Below are 18,987 nucleotides of genomic sequence, written 5' to 3'. Positions count from 1 at the left end.
GACTGAGGGGACAGGCGGGAGGGAAAGAAGGAAGATTTGGGACAAGTTGCATTGGGAACAGAGACTAGGGAGGGACCGATGTGTAAAAGAATGCCTGGACGTCAGGCATCTCAGACTGTTTGCCCATTTTACGACAAGGATTATTTAGATCTTGTAGGATGGAAAAATCGAAAGTGCCATTTTCTTTCTATTTGGAACCACTGTCGAGTTTGTATTGGGGTCAAGTGGCATTGCAGAAGAAAATAAGGCATTTAGGTTTTAGGTCACATGTGAGTTGAAGAGGTATTAAGTCTTTGAGAACACAGGCTAAGGGAGAAGGAGGAATGGAGGGTGGAAGTTTGCCTATAGTGAAGGAGGCAAGTCCAGAGAAAATAGAGGGTAGAGACACGGAGAGAAGGGGTTGGGGGATGCTTGCCCCCAGGGAAGTGGAGAAGGGGTAGAGACATGGAGGGAAGGGGTAGGGGGTTCTTGCCCCCCAAAAAGTGGTACTTGCTGCTAAGGGTGAAGGACCAAGACAGGCATCCCTCCGTGGTCAGACACCTCTGAAACATGGGTGAATAATCATGTAGGCATCCCCACGTGGTTAAACACCAAGGGAAGACTCTTCCTGATTCTGTGACCAGCGCCGGAGTTTTGGGTTCACAGATAAAACGCGTCACCTTTGTCTCTACCAGAAAAGGAAAGGAACTGAAATTAAGAGAAGGGAGAGATTTAAGTGTGGTGCCAAGATTGAAAGGAGAAAGAGGTTGAGGGATAGTGAGAGAGGTTGGAGAAGAGAGTAAAGAGAGGCCGCTTACCTGATTTAAAATTGGTGAAATGTTCCTTGGGCTGGTCAGTCTGAGGACCTGAGGTCGTAGGTGGATCTTTCTCATGGAGCAAAGAGCAGGAGGACAGGGGATTGATCTCCTAAGGGAGGTCCCCCAATCCGAGTCATGGCACCAAATTTTACTCGCATCTGTGTGAAGAGACCACCAAACAGGCTTTGTGTGAGCAACAAGGCTGTTTATTTCACCTGGGTGCAGGTGGGCTGAGTCTGAAAAGAGAGTCAGCAAAGGGAGATGGGGTGGGGCCATTTTATAAGATTTTGGTAGGTAAAGGAAAATTACAGTCAAAGGGGGGTTGTTCTCTGGCAGGCAGGAGTGAGGGGTCACAAGGTGCTCAGTGGGGGAGCTTTTTGAGCCAGGATGAGCCAGGAGAAGGAATTTCACGAGGTAATGTCATCAGTTAAGGCAAGGACCGGCCATTTTCACTTCTTTTGTGGTGGAATGTCATCAGTTAAGGCAGGAACAGGCCACTTAAGTATCACTTTTGTGATTCTTCAGTTACTTCAGGCCATCTGGATGTATAAGTGCAGGTCACAGGGGATGTGATGGCTTAGCTTGGGCTCAGAGGCCTGACAGTATTGATTTAAAAAATTATAAAGAACAAATATGCTTAGTTCACAGGCAAGTTGCATTAATTGTATAGATGCTCCTCAACTTACAATGGGGTTATGTTCCAATAAACCCATCATAAGTTGAAAATGCATTTAATACACCTAATCTACCCAACATCACAGCTTAGCCTAGCCTACCTTAAACATGCTAGGAACACTTGTATTAGCTTACAGTTTGACAAAATCATCTAATACAAATGCTGTTTTATAACAAAATGTTGAACATCTCATGTAATTTATTGAATGCTGTACTGACACTGAAAAACAGAATGGTTGTATGGGTATTTGAAGTATGCTTTCTACTGAATGCATATGGCTTTAACACTGTCATAAAGTAAAAAAATCAGTAGGTCAAAACATCTTAAACTGGACAGTCGATATTCTAGAATGAATCAATTTAAAGAAATTCAGGTAGTGTTGGATATACATCTTAGCCAAATACATAATTAAATCTCAAAAGCAATATATATAAAGAATAGAATAAGTAAAATTGGCATCATATGACATTTGCCTAAATAAGTCCTTCAAAATAACAGTACCATTTATTTTAAATCAAGAACAGTTTTATAGATAGAACTGTTGGATACTGCTATCTACCTTTTGAGGAATTTTAAAAAACAGAAAAACATATGGGAAAATTATAGAGAATTGACAACTGCTCATGTTTTGTCATAATTGCTTCCCTTTTTATTTTTATTTCTAAATAAGAGAAAAAAAATTCCCAACAAGTCCCTCTTATGTTTAGTAGCAGTCCCTCCATCACTCTCCACCATGAGGCAAACACTGTAGCAGGGATGTACATCATTTTCCCTTTTTAAATAACATATTTAATTTATAAGTAATCAGTCATTATAAAAGTACCAAATATAGACCTACATACATTTTAAGAAATGAAAGTCACCATCATCTCCAATAGCATTTCTCAGAGGTGACTTGTATAAACAATCCAGCATATATCCTGCTGGACCTTTTTTTAAAAAAATTATTTCAATAGCTTTTGCAAAGCAGGTGGTTTTTGGTTACATGGATAAGTTCTTCAATGGCAGTTACTGAGATTTTGGTGCACCCATCACCAGAGCAGTATCAAGTGTACTCAGTGTGTAGTCTTTTATCCCTCACCCCACTCCTCGCTTCCCCCAAGTCCCCATAGTCCATATCATTCTTTTGCTTTGCATCCTGGTAGCTTAGTTCCCATTTGTAAGTGAGAACATACAATATTTGCTATCTGCTGGATCTTTTCTTATCCAATGTCAGACACACATACAGACACAGATATCATTATCTGATGGTTAGTATTGAGTGTCAACTTGATTGGATTGAAGGATCAAAGTATTGTTTCTGGGTGTGTCTGTCAGGGTGTTGCCAAGGGAGATTAACGTTTGAGTCAGTGGACTGGGAGAGGTTGACCCACCCTCAATCTGTGTGGGTACCATCTAATCAGCTGCCAGCATGGCTAGAATAAAAGCAGGCAAAACAATGTGGAAGGACTAGACTGGCTGAGTCTTCTGGCCTCCATCTTTCTCCTGTGCTGGATGTTTCCTGCCCTTGAACATCAGACTCCAAGTTCTTCAGTTTTTGGACTCTTGGGTCTACACCAGTGGTTTGCCAGGGGACCTTGGGCCTTCAGCCACAGATTGAAGGCTGCATTGTCAGCTTCCCTACTTTTGAGGTTTTGGGACTCGGACTGGCTTCCTTGTTCCCCACCTTGCAGATGGCCTATTGTGGGGCCTCACTGTGTGTTTGTGTGAGTCAGTACTCCTTAATAAACTCCCTTTCATATATAGATTTATCCTATTAATTCTGTCCCTCTGGAAAACCCTGACAGATGCTCTTGAGTTGTTTTTACAAAAATGGAATTATTCTGGGACTCTATACTGAACAATAAAATGTGGCACTATTTTTCCATCTCAGTGCATAAAGACCTACTCTATTGTTTTTAAAAGCTGCTAGTTCTCATATCTATTATTTAATGAATTCTTTACAGACAGATACTTTAATTGTTTCCCATTTTGCCATTATAAAGCAATGCAGCTACAAGCAGTCTTGTGCGGCGCTCCCTTCTGCAAGCTAAACCTCTAGAGCAGCAGTCCCCAACATTTTTTGCACCAGGGACTGGTTTTGTGCAAGGCAATTTTTCCATGGATTGGAGGGTGGGGGCAATGGTTTTGGGATGAAAGTGTTTCACCTCAGATCATCAGGCATTAGATTCTCATAAGGAGTGTGCACCCTAGATCCCTCGCATGTGGAGTTCACAATAGAGTTCGTGCTCCTATGAGAATCTAATGCTGCCACTCATCTGTCAGGAGCCAGAGCTCAGGCTGTAATGCTTGTTCACCCTCCGCTCACCTCCTGCTGTGAGACTGGGTTCCTAACAGGCCACAGACCAGTACTGGTCCATGGCCGGGGGCTTGGAGACCCCTGCTCTAGAGGCAACATTATCACTCTGCCAAAGGACTGCACAATTTTTTTCTTACCTTCCCTTCATCAAACTATCCCCTAGAAATGTTTTGCCAGTGAGTGTTCCCATGAAGAGGGTTCAAGTGCACACTTTTTGCACACCCTTGCTGACACTGGTTTCTACTGACATGGAACACCTATGATCATATGGCTGGGCATGGGTTTTCTACCTTTTAATTTTCTCCTACACGTCAAGGCTGAACTGTTACAACACTGAGGGCCCATGGTGGCAGAGAGTGAGACACACAGAAAGTAGAGAATGACCCACAGTTTTCCTGAGTTCAACAGCTTTTAGGAAAAAGAGAGGGCAAACAGCTGTCTTGGGGAGCTCTGTTTGCGTTGTGCAACACTATTTAGTGCTCATCTGAGTTTCCCAAGGTTTCCCCAGGCCAGCCATCTGCAAATAGCATTAGTGAAAATCTGAATAATTTTCTTCTAAATGCATGTATTTTATGTCAACTGTATTATTGGAGTAAAAGAAAGCAGAGAACTGTAGTTAATTTAAAACTAATCTACAACTTGCATGCAAATAGATTTGAATGTTTATATTTAAACTCAGTGTCAAATATTTAAGGAATAATCAAGCCATACAATTAAGCCACTTGTAAATGAGATCATTTAAACATAGTGCTCACCAATTGCCAGGCACAGATTAAGCACTAGATAAATATTGGTCCCTCTTCCGCTTCCTCTCCTAACTGAGTTCCCCATCTGCTTCCCCCATTCGGACATACTTTCACGTCCCAGCAATCTACAGGGGTTTCAGGCTGATCGTAACTGAAATGGAGAGTGAAGGCCAAGGAAATAAGGAAGGTCCCAAACCTGGCAGAAAGCTTTGTCAAGAAACTTCCTACTCTAAATGTAAACACTAGATAAATATTAGTCATTCTTCACTTTCCTCTCCTATCTGAACTCCCCATTTGCTTCCCTGTCAGGACAGAAAGCACAGCTTTTGTTTTGTGTCAAGGTTGAAGCAGAGTGGACCTGTCCAAGGTTTCCTGACAGTGTGTCATCAGCCTGGCTTAGATCTTGTACTAGATGGAGAGTGTTGTTTTAATGAGTGGGGAAAACAGATGAGAGAGTCACTTTCGTAGCTTCCTCCCACTCAACTCCTGCTGTGACAGACACAATAAATGGCAAGTCAAGGCCCAGATGGGGAAATCCAGCACACCCTCTTCTGCACCCCAACTCTCAGTCTGAGTGCTCGTAAGTGACTTGAAGTCAGTTCAATGTCTGCTGATTTTGTTTAGTGTGCAAAGTTTATTGCCATACTTCCTGAATTTGCCTTCATATCCCTTCTTGTGTGGGTAAAACAGTGCTCTGCCTACCCAAACATGAGACTGTTAGAGCTATGCAAATCCAGGGAGCTCTCCCAACACTCTACAGCACAAAGCCTCTGCAAGTTTCACATATTCAAACTCTATGCAGGGGTCTAGGCAGAAAATGAACTCTCAAAGGCTCATTGTTAGCTTGGAGAAAAAAGGTTACGAAAATTATTTTTATGTTCCAGTAACTTACAGTTGTTTCAAGAGAGTGAAGCCCAAAGAAATAAAGAAGATCCCCATTCTGGTAGAAAGCTATGCTAAGAACAGAGTTCTTCCTATTGCAAATGTCAGCCTATCATTCATTTCATATAATTTCCTGATAAGATCGTCATGAGATGCTTAGAACTTTTCTGTCCTAAATTTATATAACAATGTGAAAGGTGAGTATATGAATTTCATATATATTCACAAACGCTTAAAGCATTTTCTAAATTATTACAAAATAACATTTTCTATAAATCCTGACTGAATTCAAACCACATAGCACACATTCATAGGAAAATCATTTTATAATCAACAATTATTGTAGTTGCCTTATGAGCAAAGCTGTAGATACTATGTCACAGAACTATTTTTCACTCACGACTCAGTATTTAACAATGTTGTCTTAATACCATATGTGTCATTGAAATATATGGTGGGCAAGTATGATCAAGCCACAAATATAGCAATCTCTTGAACACTTTTGTTTAGTTACAGAGTAGTAAGAATTTTAAAAATATTATTATTCCATAAAATAGTGTTTATTTCTGATAAAATTGTTCCTGTACTGTGCTCTTCATGAAGTGAATGTTTTGGTACTTTAAAAGCAGGCTACTGTCACCTGGTGTCCAGTCACTTACGTGCCACATTTCTAGATAGCTTTAGATTCACATCTGCTTTGAAGATCTTACTGTCACTTGGAGCTATACTCAGCTTAGTAAACATCTCTGTGGAAATAGAAACTTAAAAACTATAAACCCAAGAGAATGTGGGTCACAGTAGAGTCATTTTCCCATTCAAGTAAGATGTGAAACACCAGGAAAGAAAAGTTTCATTCTGAGTTGATGCTGACAGGGTATCCCATCCATTGACAGGACATGGTGTAGCACAGAGACCCAGTAAGGATAATGCAGCCCCTGGTGCTCAGCTGCCTGACTTCACCAAAAGAGACTCCCCATTACTTGATTTCAGACCCTGGAAGTCGTTTGAAAGAAAATACATCCAACTTTAAATAAAAGTTTCTTTAAAAACATCAAAAGCAAATATGAACAATTTGGGAGATTATCAACTAGTTCCAATAAAATCTCTTTAAGGTAGTATGCACATACAAATCATTATTTTTAAAAAAGATATTTATAAAGACTAGAAAAGAAAGTCTCCAAATCATTATCAAGAAGGTTTTTTCAGGCCAGGCATGGTGGCTTACGCCTGTAGTCCCAGTACTTCGGGAGGCCAAGGCAGGAGTAGCACTTGAGGCCAGGAGTTTGAGACCAGCCTGGGACAACACGGCAAAACCCCATCTCCACTAAAAATACAAAAATTAGGCGGAGGCTGCAGTGAGCTTAGATTATGCCACTGCACTCCAGCCTAGGCAACAGAGAGCCTGTTTAAAAAAAAAAAAAAGTTTTTTCCACGTATACTTTATGTTATATACACACCCCCGCCACCAGCAAAGCATGTGCCATGTGCTTGAATTAACCTTCGTGTCTTATGATTATAAAATGTTAACTGTGTTGATACTCACTTGGATCTTCTTACACACCATGACTTTTCTAGAATGTAATAGTTCACTTTTAACTATCAGTTCTCGCTTCACTTCTTCAGCTGCTTTCTGACTATACATTGAGTATACTATTTTTGTTCTGGCTCTTTAAAGAAAAATAATTGGGAACAAAATTTTCAAGATTAAAATGATACAATAACACATTTGGAAGAAAGCACTGAATTAGACTAGAAGACAATGAAGAAGAATCCAGTCAGGAGGAAACTCCCCATGGAAGTTCCTGCGAAGGGGCATCAGTGAGGTCAAAAGCAGAAGGCAGGAGGACAGGAGGACAAGCTGTGGAGAAGAGGGTGACCTTTAACACACCCCTACATTTCCAAACTTGGTCTCTTTGTGTTTGTTCACTTATTTATTTGTCTTAAATTCTTCACTACTCTATCACATATAAGAGTAAGGTACCCTGTGTGTGAACAGGGATGAACTACAAGAAATACAACTACAGGACTACTCTGAAGCTGCAACAGTCCCAACTTTGATATCAACAATAATTCACATTAAATGGTTCTTCGTTTTTTTTCTAGATTTTAGAAATACTAAACTTATTTAACAAAATTGGTCTGGAAATTAGCTTGATGAGATTGATTTTTTAATGAAAAATCTTATTTGTAAATGTACATGCCATTGTTATGCAAAAGAAGATGCTAATAAGATTCATCTAATCACTTAGAAAATGAATAGCTTCACCTGCCTTAGAAACTGCATGAAAAATTTAATCTTTTTTAAAAAATAATTTAGACAACACATCTCTAAATTATTTTTTAAAGTCTCAAAAAAATCTAAAAATAAAGAAAACACCCAAGATCATTCTAACAGGCTATACTGGTGAAAACCAGAATAAACTCCTCTTTGAATGGGATTATATTTCAAATGACTTCTCCAAACTCAAGAAAAATCACCTATGAGAAAACCTTACTAAACACTCTAAGCTAAACTCTTCAGGGAGTTACAGGATGAAAAGGACTTGGACATTTTAGAGCCCTGTTAACCTGTGGGAAAGTGCTACAGTATTACTTCTTTTTTCTGCCTGGTAGAGAAGATAGCCCCCAAAGTTGTCGCTTTCCTGCCCTGTGAAGACTTAAAGGATTTGTTTAGAGCTTAGCAGTCTTATTTCAGCCTTCTGCTCCCCGACTTGATAAACCTCAGTTCATCATATCCTTTTGGAACATTCCTCATTACTTTGCTGGTGTCCTCCACTCACTGTCTGTTTGCATGGAAGGTTTGATCTCAAGCCTGCATCTTCATAATGTGGATGATTCACAATGGGCTGAAGCACAGAGAGCTTAACACTTGCCATCCTGGGCGTGGCACCTGCAAACACTGCATCTGGAAGTCAAGAGGAATGTCTCAGGAAGACACTCAGTGAGGGTGAGAAGGGGTCTCCTTCAAGTGTAAATCAATTATTTCACAGGTAGCAGAGTGGAGGCCCAGCAGGTTCATGACTTCAAGATTCAATGGCAGAACTAGAATGAAGTCAGATGCCTAGGTTTTCTTCTAGGGTTTTTATGGTTTTAGGTCTAACGTTTAAGTCTTTAATCCATCTTGAATTAATTTTTGTATAAGGTGTAAGGAAGGGATCCAGTTTCAGCTTTCTACATATGGCTAGCCAGTTTTCCCAGCACCATTTATTAAATAGGGAATCCTTTCCCCATTGCTTGTTTTTCTCAGGTTTGTCAAAGATCAGATAGTTGTAGATATGCGGCGTTATTTCTGAGGGCTCTGTTCTGTTCCATTGATCTATATCTGTTTTGGTACCAGTACCATGCTGTTTTGGTTACTGTAGCCTTGTAGTATAGTTTGAAGTCAGGTAGTGTGATGCCTCCAGCTTTGTTCTTTTGGCTTAAGATTGACTTGGCGATGCGGGCTCTTTTTTGGTTCCATATGAACTTTAAAGTAGTTTTTTCCAATTCTGTGAAGAAAGTCATTGGTAGCTTGATGGGGATGGCATTGGATCTATAAATTACCTTGGGCAGTATGGCCATTTTCACGGTATTGATTCTTCCTACCCATGAGCATGGAATGTTCTTCCATTTGTTTGTATCCTCTTTTATTTCATTGAGCAGTGGTTTGTAGTTCTCCTTGAAGAGGTCCTTCACGTCCCTTGTAAGTTGGATTCCTAGGTATTTTATTCTCTTTGAAGCAATTGTGAATGGGAGTTCACTCATGATTTGGCTCTCTGTTTGTCTGTTATTGGTGTATAAGAATGCTTGTGATTTTTGTACATTGATTTTGTATCCTGAGACTTTGCTGAAGTTGCTTATCAGCTTAAGGAGATTTTGGGCTTGAGACAATGGGGTTTTCTAGATATACAATCATGTCATCTGCAAACAGGGACAATTTGACTTCCTCTTTTCCTAATTGAATACCCTTTATTTCCTTCTCCTGCCTAATTGCCCTGGCCAGAACTTCCAACACTATGTTGAACAGGAGTGGTGAGAGAGGGCATCCCTGTCTTGTGCCAGTTTTCAAAGGGAATGCTTCCAGTTTTTGCCCATTCAGTATGATATTGGCTGTGGGTTTGTCATAGATAGCTCTTATTCAGGACATAGGCATGGGCAAGGACTTCATGTCTAAAACACCAAAAGCAATGGCAACAAAAGCCAAAATTGACAAATGGGATCTAATTAAACTAAAGAGCTTCTGCACAGCAAAAGAAACTACCATCAGAGTGAACAGGCAACCTACAAAATGGGAGAACATTTTCGCAACCTACTCATCTGACAAAGGGCTGATATCCACAATCTACAATGAACTCAAACAAATTTTCAAGAAAAAAACAAACAACCCCATCAAAAAGTGGGCAAAGGACATGAACAGACACTTCTCAAAAGACGACATTTATGCAGCCAAAAAACACATGAAAAAATGCTCACCATCACTGGCCATCAGAGAAATGCAAATCAAAACCACAATGAGATACCATCTCACACCAGTTAGAATGGCAATCATTCAAAAGTCAGGAAACAACAGGTGCTGGAGAGGATGTGGAGAAATAGGAATACTTTTACACTGTTGGTGGGACTGTAAACTAGTTCAACCATTGTGGAAGTCAGTGTGGCGATTCCTCAGGGATCTAGAACTAGAAATACCATTTGACCCAGCCATCCCATTACTGGGTATATACCCAAAGGACTATAAATCATGCTGCTATAAAGACACATGCACACATATGTTTATTGCAGCACTATTCACAATAGCAAAGACTTGGAACCAACCCAAATGTCCAACAATGATAGACTGGATTAAGAAAATGTGGCACATATACACCATGGAATACTATGCAGCCCTAAAAAATGATGAGTTCATGTCCTTTGTAGGGACATGGATGAAATTGGAAATCATCATTCTCAGCAAACTATCACAAGGACAAAAAACCAAACACCGCATATTCTCACTCATAGGTGGGAATTGAACAATGAGAACACATGGACACAGGAAGGGGAACATCACACTCTGTGAACTGTTGTGGGATGGAGGGAGGGGGGAGGGATAGCATTAGGAGATATACCTAATGCTAAATGACGAGTTAATGGGTGCAGCACACCAGCATGGCACATGTATACATATGTAACTAACCTGCACATTGTGCGCATGTACCCTAAAACTTAAAGTATAATAATAATAAAATAAAAATAAAAATAAAAGAATGAAGTCAGATGGCTGATAAAGTAGCAGTTGGCAGCCAGGCCTGGGTAAACTATTTTCCTTGGAAAATAGAGCTTCATCAGCTCATCATTAAAGATTTCTTTCTTTAAAGAAAAATCTTAGAAATCTTTCCTGAATCTAGAAAAGAAGTATGAAATGGACTAGGAAAGCTTTATAGTAACAAAGAGTTCTGGAAGATGATTTAGTATTCAATCATTTGATACTCAGATGACAACGAAGTCTCCCTTTCCACACATGAATAAAATACCACATTCCATGAGTTTATTTCAAGAAGGAATGTGAAGGACTAATATTAAAAATTCATTAAAAAAATAAGCACAGTAAAATTATTTTAAATGTGGCATTTATGACTGTGAATAAATTTTGAAAAAATTAAAATCTATAAAAAGTGGCAGAATAAATTACTAAGAACATATGTATAACATTTCCCCTGCAAACCATTTAAACAGGATTGATATCTCCTTTGTTTTAGCTATTCTAAAAGCAACATTGCTTAGAAAGAGTGAGATCAGTGGAAGTAACTAGGGTTTAAGAGTTTGCAGTGGTGTATAAAATTGTGGGAAAAACAGCTAAATAATATGACTTTTTTTTTTTTTACCTGGTTTAGTACTATATTTGATCCATTCTATAAATTCTTGTGGCAAATTGCTGAACTCCCCTACAGTATTCCACTGGGTTTGCAGATTTGCTGAACCTGGTATTGACATTGCTGCTAATATAGCAAACACAACAGCACCAGGATGTACTTTGCAAAAGAGCCATCCAAATAGCTGAAACCAAATTAAGAATACATCGGTAATTGTTAGTATAAAGTAGTATGCATCTGTCATGCAAAACTTCTTCCCAGAGAAGAATGTGGCCTCTGCTAGAGTCCCAAATAAAGGATTAATTATCCTAAAGAAAAAGCCCCAAAATAATAATCTTTGAGATCAAAAGAATTCTACCATCAGCCTCATATAAGTGGAACACAATGTAGGAAGCTCTTTTCTCAACCTGCTTTCTCTACTCCCAGATTCAAGTAAAGCCACAACCACCTATGCAATTTACAAGGCCCAATGCAAAACAAAAATGTGGGGTCTCTTGTTAAAAAAGTATTAAGACGTTCAAAACAGCAGCAGCAAACATTCAACCAAGTTCAGGGTCCTTCTGAATGCGAGGTCCTGTGTGACCAGCAGGAACCCCACACTTGCAAAACCTGCCCTGGGTGACACTTTCTATTAGGTTGGTGAAAAAGCAATTGCAGGTTTTGCTATTTTAATGCCAAAACCCGCAATTACTTTTGCATCAACCTATATCATCAGTCATGCTGTGGGATAAGACTCAAGATTAAAGGCTTCCAACCAGCCTCCTTTCTTGTGCCAGCCTGAAGGGGTCAGAAAGGTAGAAAGTAGTGCCTTTCTAACATAATACAACATTCTGATTGGGAACTTCCAGGCTGGCTAATTTTTTCCACATCCAAATAGTCCACACACCATAACAACACTTTGCTCTCTTGATCTTTCTCTACAAGTCTACAGAGCTAGATTTCAAGTTTCTTGAGGGCTTATAAACACTGGCTTTTGACTTTTCTGTCTACTACTCTCTCCTCCATCCCTAGAGTGCACAGTGTAGGTGCTCACTGACTATCTGCTATGTTTAAGGGAGGTGCTGCTGTTGTACCTAGGCTGGTTGACTGATAGAAAGGTGACACTATGGAGAAGCATAAATCTGTGAATACAGAGCAAGGAGGCAGTTATCCAGGAAAAATAAGCAACAAACCACCAAGGAAGGTTTAAACTAAATTTTAAAAAGCACAAGTCAAGAATGTGCACACAAATGTGCACCAAATGAGAAAAAAAGAATAAGTTTGATACTAAGAAAGGAACATATAATTTTCAAGCACTTATAACTTGAAATTGTTAGAATTCTTTGTGATGTGAATGTCAAAACAAAAAAAAGTTATTATTTGTACAATTAAGCTCTGCTTTCTATCAGCACCTGCAGTAATCACTCATGAACTCAGTCTGTACTAAATCGGTATTTGTTGTACACCAACAACTATTTTAAATCTTTAGAAAGATAGAAAATGATCAGCTTTGGCCCTTACCCTTTAAGAAAGATAAGTACAAAACCATGAAGAGCTTTAACTATAATCACTTAAAAGACTTTGTAATTCATTATTTTAGGGCCACTCAATAATAAAGGCTAAAATTATCACAGTAGCTATACTCCAACATAACATGTTACCTGTCTTGAGCAGATCAGTGATGCCATAACACACATGTGTGGTGTCAAGAAGAGTTTTAGTCTCATAATTAAAATACCAAGGGCTGTATATGCTAACAATTGCAATGCATGGTAAACCAGCTGAAAGAAAGAAAATGTTTTTTACTCCTACTGTTTGTGAAGTTTAAGAATACTAAGCTGGCAATATGCAGAAAGGGGTATGTTCTCCTTAGTAACAAAAAATACTACTACTTTGGTTTCTGAAATTTCTAAAACAATTTTTAAAATTCACTTTCAAACTGTTCCATTTTAGTGGAAGGCTGAAATTATAAAGTCATTAAGGCAAGTGTTTCTGTGATTCTCAGAGTCAAACCTGTGGTTAATCAAGCCCACATTTTTAAATCTACCTTGATGCTACCATCAGACCAAGAAAAGACAGTGGTAAAAGAAATGACTGCTGCCTCAAGATCTGAGGGCTCCACCTTGGAACTGCCCTCAAAACCAGACTGGACCACTAGGAGATGGGAGCAGTAATCAATCACATCTCTGAGGCCTCAAGCAAGGTGAGCAGAGAGGAAAGTGATTTCCAATCATGCAATAGACACCTCATACATATGTCTAAATGGGCTCCAGAAATCAACTGCCATTAGTGTAAAGATGATCAGAGCAGAACAGATGAGTTTCCTAGTTAATTTTAACACATGAATGGTCAGTGAATCTGCATGTAGCATTCTCATAAAAACATATAACAGGCTATTTTCAAGATGATTGCTGACAATTCCAACAAAGTTAGAAACTGGAACTAGAAAGGAAAGTCCAAATGCATGCAACTTTAAGATAAGTAAAATTATAGTGATATTAAGTCTTTACCTCTCCATGATCAAACTGGTGTTTTCTGGAACAGAAAAAAATATATTGCTATCAATTCATTATTGAAGCACTTACTTCATATATTTGCATTTTCATCTTGCAAATAGGAGTTTTACAACTTCTATAACATTCTCTCAGGACACATATAGGCAAATCAAAATAACTAAAAGTTACATGCCAAAACTGGTGCTATACTATTTTAAGAAAATTTATGAAGAATGACAATGTTGTATTATATCCTATTTGACTACATGGGTATTTATTAGGACAACAAAGGCACACTGTGGTGTCCCAGCTCCCTCACTGGTGATAACCCAGCAAAGCATGGAATGAAAAAAACCTTTGAGATTTTCACTAGGCAACCAAGTAGAGATGACAAATAGGTGGTTATATGTGTAAATCTGAGTTCAAGGGAGAAGTCTGTGTCAGAGACAGAAATGTGTAGTTGACAATGCACACCTTCTCTTTCTTAAGCACTGATATGTTCCCAAGTTCTAGAGTAATACCTGGCACTTACAGCTCAACATTTTTAATGAATGAACAAGTGTATCAATAAACTGTTAATCCAGGCCAGGTGTGGTGGCTCACGCCTGTAATCCCAGCACTTTGGGAGGCTGAGGTGGGCGGATCACAAGGTCAGGAGATCGAGACCATCCTGGCTAACACAATGAAACCCCGTCTCTACCAAAAAAACCATACAAAAAATTAGCCAGGTGTGGTGGCGGGCGCCTGTAGTCCCAGCTACTCAGGAGGCTGAGGCAGGAGAATGGCGTGAACTTGGGAGGCGGAGCTTGCAGCGAGCCGAGATAGTGCCACTGCACTCCATTCTGGGCAACACAGCGAGACTCCGTCTCAAACAAACAAACAAAAAAACAAAAAACTGTTAATCCAGGTAGCATATAATCTAATTTGAGAATTTGGCCTCAAAAAGACTGATATATTAGCAAACTCAGGACACATAAGGGGCTAGTGAAGGAGATGAAACAGTTCTTTATTCTTGTTTCACTCCACATAAAAACTATCAGTTACCATTTGTTGAGTACTTACAATGTTAATATGCTTAGTACATTCCATTAACTCTAATCCTACAACCATTTATTACCCCAATTTACAGCCAAGGAAAGGGAATCACAGAGCTGCTAAGTGGCAGCCAGGACTATATTCTGCCTGACTTCAGAGCCAATATACTTTTTACTACATCATGCTGCCTCTAACCCACTTTACTTCCTGGGTCTTTGAGTAAAGAGAATATTGGCATTCACGTCTTTCATAGTTAAAATTTATGTCCTACTCTTCTCCTTTTTACACTGGCTTTGGTAGCTATGCAAAATAAAATGTCAACATTGCCACTCCTCTTCCAAAAAAGAGCTCTGATCCTATTTGAACTGAAAACCCCATGAAGCTTAATGGTTTCCTATAATTATTTCTATAGGTGAGTTATTACTCTTGAAGGGACAGCTTTGTTTCTGTGAGAAGTTCCACCTTCCTCTTCCAGAGCTGCATACTACAGCTGAAACTTTGTAGCTTCTTCCTGAGCTCTTCAAAAGTAATTTCACCTCAAATGAAGAAAAATTTTGGCATTGTAAACCAGAACGTTTTTCTTTCCCCCTTAGCCCTCAACTCAAATGTTACAGGTATAAACATATAACTGTATATGTTACAGTAAATTGTTTCTAAGTGAGAACAAGGATTCTCTCAGGAGTATGTGCAATAATTTATCATTATGTTGGAGGTGAGGGAATAATATAAGGGTGTGTATATTCAAATTATAAAAGAAAATATAGGGCCAGGTAAGGTGGCTCATGCCTATAATCCCAGCACTTTGGGAGGCTGAGGCAGGCAGATCACGACATCATGAGTTCAAGACCAGCCTGGCCAATATGGTGAAACCCTGTCTCTACTAAAAATACAAAAATAAGCTAGGCATGGTGGTGGTCGCCTGTAGTCTTAGCTATTCAGGAGGCTGAGGCAGATGAAATTGCCTGAACCCGGGAGGCAGAGGTTGCAGTGAGCCAAGATTGTGCCACTGCACTCCTCCAGCCTGGGCGACAGAGCAAGGCTCTGTCTCAAAAAAAAAAAAAAAAAAAAAAAAAAAAAAGAACAGAAAATATAGATACATACATTAGACAATCCTTGTCCTCCCAAAATCCTACAAAAGAATAAAAGTAAAGTTAAAACTACCTTCACTCCATCTTCCAATCCCACACTCTTAATAATTACAGGATTTATCTTTCCAGATCACTTCTATGCACAAACACATAAAAATCTCCAAATTTTAAACAGAAGTATAATCATCCTATACACACACACACACACACACAGGCAATTTTTAAAATTCAATAATGTATACTGGACCTATTTCCAGAAAGATGGCCGAACATTCCACTCTATGATTGGATCATAGTAGATATTTTGGATGTTTCCATTTCTCACATAACACACAATACTACAAAAGGCATCTCTCCCCATCATCTCTGTATTTCTGTGAGCATCTCTAGAGGGTACACTTGCACTGTTGGAACCTGCAGGGCTAAAGGACAGGCCCACTATATGTTTTACTGTGTATTGCCAAATTTCCCTCCCATCTACTACCTCCCACTCTTGCAAGCATTGGGTATACTATTAATTTTTAGAAATATAAGAAGTGAAAAGTTCTTCACTTCAACCTGAATGTCTTTACCATAGGATCAAGACTACCTTTTCATGTTCATTAGTCATATGTAAATACTCACTCATTCAACTACTATCCTTTACTATCTTGCAGGCACTGTATATAAACTGTTGAACAAAAATGATCCCTCCCTTCAGGAGATACAGGTCACACATCAACATTTAAGTACAAAGGGTGATAAACGGTAAGAGAGTAAGATGAAGGGTGTGATGGCAGAAAATACCAAGCATACTGTAGGCCTCCCTAACTCTCAGATTATAAACGTACCCTCTTAGTTAATTTTGGGGCTTTATTTTTTTTCTATACCTAATTCTCTGCTTCATCTGAAATTTATTTTCTGCAAAAAGTGAGGTATGAATCCAATTTTATATTTCCCTGCTCATTTCCCAAAAGGCAGTCCACTGGTCCTAAAACCACTCACATAATAATTTACTTTCCCTGCTGAACTGAAGTATAAAACTGTGTCCTTCGAGTGTAGATTATGTGCAGGGCTACTGTCAGACTGTACTGGATAGCATCTGAAGGATGAATAAGTGATGTGCTGTGTTCTGCACAGATAGGAAATAAGAAGAAACACCAAGAAGGGAAATGACCACAATAAAAACATCAATTATCAAATATTAGGTACACAACATGTGAGTATAAAATTAATACACTGTAAATATCTATTTAATAAATGAACAGAGGAGGTAACAAAATTCTTAATAGCATATTTACCTTATGTGTGTCTGTTGTTTAGCTAAGACAGCCCACATATCGCTAATAATCTGTAAATAGATTTTGAAACACTTTAGAAAAGCTGTGTTGGGAAAAATGATATTTTAACTAAAGTATCTTCTAAACTGTAAAACTTTTAATGAAAAATATAAGTATAGAGATAAGAGATAACTCAGAAAATAATAATCACAACAACATAATCTTATATTTGTGTAGTATTTGATCAACACTAATATTCAACAACCCTGTTGGGTAGATTATATCATCCTCATTTTGTAAATGAGCAACAGGCTCATATGGATTAAATGATCGCCCTGTAGGTAGACAACTACTAAGAAGCACTGCAGTCTTGAAACCAGATCTTCTGGCTTCAAATTCACATTCAGTGCTGCTTCCACCATGCCAACGTTGTTGGCAACACCTCTTCTTAACAGCGCACTCAGAAAACTGGAGAGCTGGCTCAGAGGTTGATAATCACAGCTGGAAGCATTCAAAACACAGTCACTGTGCTTTCATATTTAGCAATAACGAGGAGGTCATCTAATCTAAAATCCTATCTCCAGTACAAATATTCTCTACAACACTGATGACAGGCTGTAATCCAGCCCTTAGAATCCACCAGCTGCTGCTTGAATCTATAACACTTATCAGTCGAGATCAGTTCTGGTCAAAAGTCCTACCGCCTGGAATTGGCCATGATTCTAAGGAGCCAGATTGTGTGTAACCTTATTTTCAAGGGGCAGGCTTTTAACATATTTCAAAGTAATTATCCACTTTCCATCTGAATCTTTTCTTCTCTAAACGAAACAGCCCAGCTAATAGTTTTCATCATCTGTCACCACTCAGGTTGCTGTCTTTTGCATATGTTCTGGATGGCCAGTGCTTAGTAGTTTTTGAGTACCCACTAGGTTCAAATCCACATAAAGTATATAAACGTGCAAAGCACACACAAAGCCTAGCACACAGCAGGAACTATTTATTTATTTATTTATTTATTTATTTATTTATTTATTTTGAGGCAGAGTCTTGCTCTGTCGCCCAGGCTGGAGTGCAGTGGTGCGATCTTGGCTCACTGCAAGCTCCGCCTCCCGGGCTCACACCATTCTCCTGCCTCAGCCTCCCAAGTAGCTGGGACTACAGGTGCCTGCCACCACGCCCGGCTAATTTTTTGTATTTTTAGTAGAGATGGGGTTTTAATGTGTTAGCCAGGATGGTCTCGATCTCCTGACCTCGTGATCCGTCAGCCTCAGCCTCCCAAAGTGCTGGGATTACAGGCATGAGCCACTGCACCTGGCCAGGAACTGACTATTAACTGATTAGAGATGAAAAGTGCTGTCGGAGTGCATAGCTGAATACCAGACGTAGCCCAATGATGGGGGAAGGTGCAGAGCCCGAGTCACACTCTTCCCTTGCTTTTAAGTGGACATGATGTGAGGTTCCTAACATCTTTGATCTTTCAGTTCCGTATGTTAAAATGGAGTTAACATTTGTCTACCCCATAGGGCTGTCGAATAAACAATTTAAATACGTGAAATTGTTCTATACAAAGCAGAGTACAAATATATAATATGAACAATTGTTATAATACAGAATATTCTACAAATAAATGAAATTGTGTTAACACATAAATCACTGGCTACAGATCAGGAAACTTTTAAGGTCTGTCATCTCTTTTTCCATCACAGATTAACTTCTATTCATTCTCTTAAGACACATTGGGTTACAGAGTGCACAATTCTTGAAAGAAAAAAAGAGAGGGAATATCACACTTGCTTTGACCTTATTTATATCTGGGCTTAGAATTTTATTATCAAAGCCAAGCTGGGGATCCTAAACATTTTATCTAGTTCATCAACACATTGCAAATACTGTTTTTTCT

The 18,987-nt window shown here is 39.1% G+C and overlaps 1 protein-coding gene across 1 annotated transcript in view; it reads right to left on the bottom strand.

Annotated features, from left to right (window-relative positions):
* Positions 1-11,128: 11,128 nt before the first annotated feature.
* Positions 11,129-18,987, bottom strand: part of LOC129135472 (protein C-mannosyl-transferase DPY19L1-like) — a 47,388-nt gene continuing 39,529 nt past the window's right edge. The window contains exons 6-9 of the mRNA XM_063815917.1: positions 17,109-17,158; positions 13,721-13,745; positions 12,872-12,991; positions 11,129-11,415 (exon numbers count right to left, since the gene is read on the bottom strand). Coding sequence (XP_063671987.1) covers positions 11,215-11,415; positions 12,872-12,991; positions 13,721-13,745; positions 17,109-17,158 — 396 coding nt within the window. The 3' untranslated portion in view covers positions 11,129-11,214. The remainder of the gene's footprint in view (positions 11,416-12,871; positions 12,992-13,720; positions 13,746-17,108; positions 17,159-18,987) is intronic.

The sequence above is a fragment of the Pan troglodytes genome, chromosome 6, assembly GCF_028858775.2.
Source record: "Pan troglodytes isolate AG18354 chromosome 6, NHGRI_mPanTro3-v2.0_pri, whole genome shotgun sequence".
Lineage (NCBI taxonomy): Eukaryota > Metazoa > Chordata > Mammalia > Primates > Hominidae > Pan > Pan troglodytes.
This window is presented reverse-complemented; position numbering and strand designations above follow the sequence as displayed.